The 8,760-nt window shown below is 34.6% G+C and overlaps 1 protein-coding gene across 4 annotated transcripts in view; it reads left to right on the top strand.

The window, feature by feature from the left end:
* The first annotated feature begins 926 nt into the window (after positions 1–926).
* Positions 927–8,760, top strand: part of LOC143235426 (tetraspanin-18B-like) — a 62,652-nt gene continuing 54,818 nt past the window's right edge. Inside the window, exon 1 of one of the 4 annotated variants that reach the window (XM_076473576.1) lies at positions 927–1,648. In XM_076473576.1, the coding sequence (XP_076329691.1) occupies positions 1,589–1,648 (60 nt within the window). In that variant the 5' untranslated portion in view covers positions 927–1,588. The remainder of the gene's footprint in view (positions 1,649–8,760) is intronic. The other 3 variants (XM_076473579.1, XM_076473578.1, XM_076473577.1) reach the window with 3 other exon arrangements.

Here is an 8,760-nt window from a genome sequence, read left to right as displayed (position 1 = left end):
AGAGAAATATAATTATGATTAAAGGATGTCACAGTTATTATAAATAGAACTAATATAATTTTAGCTCTCAGATTACCTTTCGTTTTTAAACACTTAACGATGTGTAAATTTGTTCAGTTGTCCGCTACTATGTGTAGGATCAAATACAAATAAAGATCAGGGCTACAATCCTCTTTATATTTTCAAAACATTCGACAATATTACCAATGCTCTATATATTTGTTTGTAATTAAGCACAAAGTTACACAATGGGCAACCTGTGCTCTGCCCACCGCGAGTATCTAAATCTGGTAAGTGCTACTGGAGGGGGGAGAGAAATGTTGTGTATAACATAAGCTTTAAGCAAAACAGTATTAAAATAAGCTTTGTTTAGTATTTGAGTGTTTTATATGGTTATGTTGTGTTTACTCAAATACGAAATAAAGAAACAAACATAAACAAGAACGCAAAATTAAAGAAGCCTTACTTATACATCAACTCAAGCCCAAAATAAACCGATACAAAAGAACACCTTTATACCTATATTAAAATAATATAATAAATAATAATAATAAAATAAATAATAAAAAATTATATATTCAAACATCTAAGCACGCCCTCTACCTTCCGACACTCAGTTACACAACCCCTTTCAAACATGTTGTCAGCTTCCGGTCAGTTACATTTTTTTTTCTTTGTGAACCTGATGATGACCAAAGGAAGTCGAAACGTTGTTCGCTCCTCTATGTAAAAAACTTTTCTCAACCCAAACGAGCCGTTTTTACATATATATTTCTCTACAAGTGGGTTTTCTCGACATCACTGATTAATACAAGCTTTGTTTCTGTTTTACTGACATCCCTTAAAGCTTAGAATAGACTGTCTCTATTATTTATCAAACTATACAATTATAACTGGAACCTTTTAGCGACAATGACCTCTTGCCGTCAGGAAAGGTGTCCCAAATTTGCGACAGACTGAACAGCTAGAGTGACGGATGAAAGAAAGCAAGCGCATGCGTGCACGTGCTTTTGGAGGGGAAGTGCCGCACAGCGTGGCAGATTCGCTCCAGAGAACACTACTAGTTTGTTCGTAACGACCCTGGCTACTTCTGTATGTATGTATTTGTATCCTAATTTGATGGCCGGGTAAGTGCGCTTGAGAGAATAGGCCTGTTGCAGGCCTATCTGAACCAGTATCGACTCTTGTGACACCATGTGTTTTCACCTCATATGAACTGCAGAAACCATATGTGTTGTGCTATTACAGTCACGTAAAAGTTATTTACAACTACAAAAGGTTTACCAGCGATATATTAGACATCTTTAGGGTGTTTTAAACATTACTCTAAATACGTCTGTATATAAATAAGTTAGAAATACTGTGATATGAACATAAGGTGGAATTTTCCATTCTTCAACAGATAATTTATAATACATACTGTTTATTTTTCAAGCTGGAGACAGAAGAAGAACAGCATTCCTCTTTACCCAGTCATATGATGCTCGGCATTTCACTGATAACCTAGTGCTAAAAAAAAACACATAAACTTAAAAAAAACACCGTCAAAATTGGCTATAGCATTCTTAATAAGTCTGACAGAAGAAAAATGTGGAAGGCTAAAGAATGTGCTCAACATTCTGTTTGTTTCCTAGCATTCACAGAATGGGTAAGTACGAGTTACATGTCCTTTTATTTTGATAACATGTAAATTGTTTCATATGATTAACAACAATAACATGAGAGTAAAACTTACACAATTTTAAGACACAATAAAGTTTATTGTCTGTCAATCAATATCTATGTTGAGATTACTCAACTGGAAGAGAAATGTTTGTTTTTGTTAGTTTTTTTTAGTTTCGCGCAAAGCTACTCGAGAGCTGTCTGCGCTAGCCGTCCCTAATTTAGCAGAGTAAGACTAGAGGGAAGGCATCTATTCATCACCACCCACCGCCAACTCTTGGGCTACTCTTACCAACGGATAGTAGGATTGACCGTCACATTATAACGCCCCCACGGCTGAAAAGGCGAGCATATTTGGTGCGACGGGGATTCGAACCCGTGACCCTCAGATTAGGAGTTGCACGCCTTAACTCATCTGGATATGCCGGACCAGGAAGAAAAATAGTCCACATTTAATGCGAAACTTTTGTAAACATTGACAATTAAAATCCGTGTAATCCAGTTCATTGAAACCTGGAGTGTTTGAGAAAATAAATTCTCCATCGCCTTTAAGTAACAGAGGACATAACTAATACAACCAAAACGGCAGTGTGGTTCGAATTTACGTACATAATGTTTGACTTAAAACAAAATGGACAGCTGGTAAAAACACATACAGGAAGTACAATAAGACACTAGACAAATACACGGATGAACGAATGGATGAGTGAGCGGACAAATGGACACAGAAATAACGAGATATTAAACGACGTGTTAGACGAAAGCGATTAATATTGTCGTGCCTGAACAAACAAAAACCGTCAGAGAGAACTTTAAACAACATTACTTAGTAACTATATGCTACAAGACTGCAAACAACAGACTGATATGGCTAAACTTGATTATTTTAATAACATGTTGTTTTTAATATACCTATAAAAAAATTAATTGGCCACAACCCACTTTCATATTAGATGCAATTTTGTACTGCCGGTCATTTATGTTAGAATTACCTTTAAAATGGTTTGTTTGGAAATTTCGCGCAAAGCTACAGGAGGGCTATCTACGCTAGCCATCCCTAATTTAGCAGTGTAAGACTAAGGCAGCTAGCCATCACCACCCAAGAGTCTTACCAACGAATTGTGGGATTGACTGTCACTTTATAACACTCCACGGTTGAAAGGGTGAGTATGTTTGGTGTGACGAGGATTTGAACCCGCGACCCTCAGATTACGAGCCGAGTTCCTTAACCACCTGGCCATGCCAGGCCCTTAAAATGGATTTATTTTTGCACTTAATTAGAGAAACAGCACTAAAGTCATATTTAATTAACCATTATGTCACTGATGAACTTGACTTCGCCTCAGTTAAGTAAAATAATATTTAGGTCTTCTTTGATAGATTGTTTAGGTCATATTTAGCCAGAGTATTACAAATTTATTTGTTTTTTGCTTAGGTAGAAATAAGAATATTTAACCATAATTTTACAGATGGGTTTAATTTCGCACTTAGTTAGGGAAACAATATTTAAGTCACATTTAACCAGAATGTTACAAATGGATTTGTATTTGCACTTACGTATAATAATATTTAGACCACATTTAATAAATTGTATTGTTACAGGTGAATTCATTTTCGTATTTAGTTAGAGAAAACAATATTTAAGTTTGTTTGTTTTGAATTTCGCGCAAAGCTACTGGAGGGCTATCTGCACTAATATTTAGGTCAGATTTAATTCACCAAAATGTTACAGATGGATTTGTTCTGGTCAGGGCAAAAAATGTATTTAGATTTCATTTAACTATAGTTTTACAGATAGCTATTATTATCACTTAATTAGAGAAACAATACTTAGATCACATTTAACCATGGTTTTCTATATCATTTACCAAAGTATAATGTTTTCACTAAATGGGATAACTTTGTGGAGATTCCGCTGAATGTCATATACTTGAGAACCTAACAAGGACGCCATTATTTTATTTCAGTTAGCACCAGCACGTCTGTGAAATTTCAGCCGTTATTTAATTTAAATAATACACTAAATAGTGGTTTATAAACTACTTGAGGCCCGACATGGCCAGGCAGGTTAAGGCGTTCCATTCATAATCCGAGGGTTGCGGGTTCGAATCTCCATCACATCAAACATGCTCGCCCTTTCAACCGTGGGAGCGTTATAATGTGACAGTCAATTCCACTATTCGTTGGTAAAGAGTAGCCCAAGAGTTGGCGGTGGTGGTGATGACTAGCTGTTTTCCCTCTAGTCTTAAACTGCTAACTTAGGGGCGGCTAGCGCAGATAGCCCTCGTATAGCTTTTCGCGAAATTCCAAAACAAACAAATAAGCTACTCTTCTTGAATGCCGTTTACAAGTTTTATATTATTCATTCAAAGCTTTAACAATGCACAAACACTGAAAATAATTATTTTTTTCAGAATTTGTGAATTCCAGCTAATCATAATTTATTTTTTTCACACATTTTTGGCAGTGTTAATTGTAATGGAGTTATATATTGTTTGTTTCTGGAGGACCTCTGGTTGAAGGTTTATATTGACTGTGTTGGTTAGCAACCTGATAAAGGCATTAGCACAGAGACTGGAGTGTTAGTCATCTGTCGACTCCAACTAAAAATAATTTTCTATGGATTTAATTCATTCCTTAACAAGGTGTCTTCGTCAGTTTCACGGAAACGTATTAACATTTAGTTGTAACGTTTGTTTATTGTACAATTTACTGTTTTAGTATTAACACGTGTGTGAAATACCAGGAAAACTTCAAAGTACATCCAAGTTGGCTTCAATAAATAGAGAAGTGGGAAAATTACAATATAAACATAAAGTCCTTTGTCACAAGATCCTATTTTGTTAATGCTGTAAGAGGACCTTTAAATATACATTTCTTACAACTTGTTAAAACAGATGAGAAAAAATCTCGATACCTTTAGGAAACAACTCTAATGGGTCAGAATTACGAAGCCTGGGATGAGTTAAATTCCAGACAGGTGAATTCCAATTGTAGATTAAATCAAGTCTAAATCATCTTCTGTTATTATGTCACAAATAGATAATGACCAATATAGAGGGATGTTTTTATTTTTGTGTCTCTTTAAAGCATTAACAATGATGAGCATACATACAAAACTATGATTTATAAACTAGACTAAAGTGCAAACAGAAAAGTTTGCTGATCTGTGGAGAATTTTCATATTATATTTCATCGCTGTTTCTTGGCTATAGAACACTTTTTTCAAAGGTGTATATTTGTTTTCACTTACAGTTGATTAGCGAAATGTCTTCTGATAGGTCAATGGTAAGTTTACGGATTTACAAAGCAAAAATCCTGGATCCGACTCCCTGAAGTGGATAAAGCACATCTACTACATGAAGTAACTTCAAGTTAAAACAATGCGGTTAGGTAAATAAACGTGTATGTGGACTAGAGCCACTTAAGGCATAAGTAAAATTTGTATAATTAACCCGCCTTCTTTTTAACCCTGAATATGTACTGATGCGGTTAGGTAAATAAACGTGTATGTGGACTAGAGCCACTTAAGGCATAAGTGAAATTTGTATAATTAACCCGCCTTCTTTTTAACCCTGAATATGTACTGATGTATCCATGACACATACTAAATTATATAAAAAAAGATGCCCTATAATAACCAGTTGTTATTCTTAGTGTAAAAACATATCATGCAAACCATCTTTCAGCTTTCTAAGAAACCGTTGATAAAAATAAGTGGTTTTGTTATTTTTACACTTAATCTGAGCCTTGACATGTGAACAAACTAAATAAGGAACCGGCTGTAATAAAAAGATCCAGGAAGTGCAAGCTTCACTTCCCATTTTCAGAAACTTTACTGTGTCAAATGGCTCCACTGTTCCCATTTTGCAGAAACTTTGCTGTGTCAAATGGCTCAACGCATACCCATGTTTTTTTTTTCTTGTAGGTATAAATGTGTTTGTTTCATTTCGTATATAAATTCTGTAACATTATACAGTCCACACTTTACACGTGGAATTTATTTCCTGTTCTCGGAAAAGACAAAAAAAACGTGTGTGATTGAAAGCAAAGCGATAAATAAAACGAACACTTGACACTTGAGAAATCTTGCTATAAACCTTTATAGTAACCACGTTAGTTAAAGTAAACACAAATTAAGTTTAATTTCTATGTGGACAATGTTCAATTTTGTGTTTTTTTCCCGCCACAAATGAAGAAGGCGGTACTTTTAACCAGCTCATGAAATGTGTGTGGGTCTGTAAGACCTAAACTCCAATAAAAATCATACACAAACGGTTTGAAATCAAGGTATAATAAACACAAATGACTACTTTCAAAAATTGAATAACATTTTATCAGATACAAACAAATTTAAACCAATCCACAAAAATCCAACAAAAACACGTGAAACTAATCAAACAAAATACTATTACAAATGAAAAAAAAACACAATCTAAGAAAACCTTTATTCTTACCTACAAAGGACTGACTTACGCACACTATAATTACTATATAGCAACCTAAACTCATAAATCAGATTGTCAGCTGAGACCCATAATGTCGATCTATGAATTAGTTAAATACAACCTCGGTAAATACATAGCGTGAGCATTTTCTAAATATGTAACATCAACCGGCTCCATTTTGAAAGACTCTTTTAACTTTAAATCTATTCTTGATCGACTAAATCATAAAATCTCAACGGCCAGTTTTGATGTAATCTCCTCCTTCACAGAAGTCCCAACAACTGAAGCCCACAAGGTAGCTTTATAACTTTATATCCAAGTCACCAACCCATCTCCAGCAACCAATTAGCAACCGTTATAGAATTCACTACCACCAACACTAACTTTATATTCAATGACCAAAACTATCTACAAATGAATGGCCTAAGTTCCAGCCAACATTTTCATGACATAGATTGAATCTCAAACGATCAATTCAGTGTTACACCCACCACTGTAGTGATTTAGATATGTTGACGATACAATTGCTGGATTCACATCTACAGAACACACACTTAGTTTTTTTTCAACTACGTTACCTCTATTCACCTTAACATTAAGTTTACCTGTGAACAGAAAAAAAACTAACCAAATAGCATTTCTCAACCTCTATATTAGGAGAACCGATACACAATTCAGAACAGAAATCCATAGAAAAATCATTCATTCTGGACTATACATTCCCTGGGACTCAGCACATGAAACAAAGCAAAAACTCAACATATTAATGAACCAAATAAACACAGCCACAAAATTATGCTCACACGATAAAATTAACAATAAAATCAACAAAATAAAACAACACTTCATCAACATCAACAAGTTTCCTAAAAAAAACGGGGAAAAATTATAAGTACACACCTAGACCAACAACAATAAATCCCAAGATACAACAAACTACAAAACCTTACATTGATGCATACCATATGTGCCCGACATCAGCAAAAAAATAACCAACACCTGGAAAAAATTTATAACAAAACACAACATTCCAGTAAACACCACATTTATTCAAAAACCAGATACAAAACTAAAGTCCATACTATGTAAAAACTACACTGACAAACACAACACCAACATAATTTATAAAATATAACGTAACATCTGCCACGACTTCTATGTTGGAAAAACAAGCAGAAAAATGGAAACCAGATTCAAAGAACAAAAAAAAAAACAACACTTTCATACGTTTTTGAACACTGCAAATCAAATAAACACAACAGAACCATAGAAAGTATCCAGAAGTTAAGTAGAGAAACAAATGTAAACATACGCAAAATCAAAGAAGCCCTACTTGTACAACAACTAAAACAAATGTTAAATCAATATAAAGGAACACATTTGTACCTACACTAATTAATAACATGACATCTAATTGCAACGCCCCCTACAATCACGTACCTGTTTACACTCTCGTCTCTGAAACTTGTGCTCAGTAATGATCAGTTGCAAACTCTCTTTGTTAACCTGAAAATGACCTATGACGGTCGAAAAGCTGTTCTGTATTTTGTTTTAAGTAAAGTTTTAATACCCATACCAGCTGTCTTGAAAAAACACACATAGTGACCTTTTTTATATATAGATTTCAACATGTAGTTTCGGTCTTCTGAGTTGCTCAGTATGGGCTTACGTTATAGATCACTAAGTCACGTTATCACAGCTAGCTAATAACTCCTACTTTTTGAACCACTTGTGCTAGTTGACTTCTGGTCCTTTAACAGACAAAGAATTGTTGTTTTTGCGCCAGACAAAAAAAAAAAAAAAAAACATAAGTGAGAAATTAACCACTTAACATACAGCTCTTCACCGCATTACCTACCAGGGAATAACTGAATAATTGAATTAAATACTTGATGGTAAATATTAGACGACAATTAAGGTCCACGTGTAATAAGAGTGAAATAAACCCAAATCTTCTGGAAGAGCGAGTGGTCGTACATTTCTATCTTCAGAACTTATGTTACTATACTACAGGTCTCTGTGATTCACCTGAACTTGTTATTCGCTGGAAACTTCTTCTCCCATAAGTTGCTTATTATGAGCGTTGCTGGACGCTATTCCACAAGTTCTGAAACTATTTTACAAAGCTCCGAATAAAAGCAAAATTTTTCACTGAAAAATTAAAATAGACGCACTGAAGTTTTAACGTGATTCAAACAAACAGCTTCCTTAAGTAACTATGAAGGCATGTCTGTTTTAAACAGTCTGACTCCTTACTGTCTGTAGGTTTACCGATCATCTCCCACTAAAATTAATAACTTCCTATACCTGAGTCCTGCATCATTTTTCCTATAGCCAGCAACGCTTCTGATGCTGATAAGTGATCCTTCACTTTATAAACCACGTTATCAGCTTTAAAGTAGCCGCTTCTTTGTATCCATAACGAACCTTCTTGTCAAGTGTACTAGAAACAAGAACGCCAAATTTTGCAATGTTATAGATATTCACGAAAGGAATGAGGAAACTACTGTATCTCTCCTAGACATCCATAGACACACGTTTTCAATTAGTGTCAAAAGAAACTGAACAGGATGATTTTGTTCCATTGAATTATTGGACGGATAACGATCGTATATAACAATATTGTCGAAAATACGTTATCTCTAACACA

This window comes from Tachypleus tridentatus, chromosome 12, assembly GCF_004210375.1.
Source record: "Tachypleus tridentatus isolate NWPU-2018 chromosome 12, ASM421037v1, whole genome shotgun sequence".
Lineage (NCBI taxonomy): Eukaryota > Metazoa > Arthropoda > Merostomata > Xiphosura > Limulidae > Tachypleus > Tachypleus tridentatus.
The sequence above is the reverse complement of the archived record's forward strand: the minus strand, read 5'-3'. Positions and strand labels throughout refer to the sequence as shown.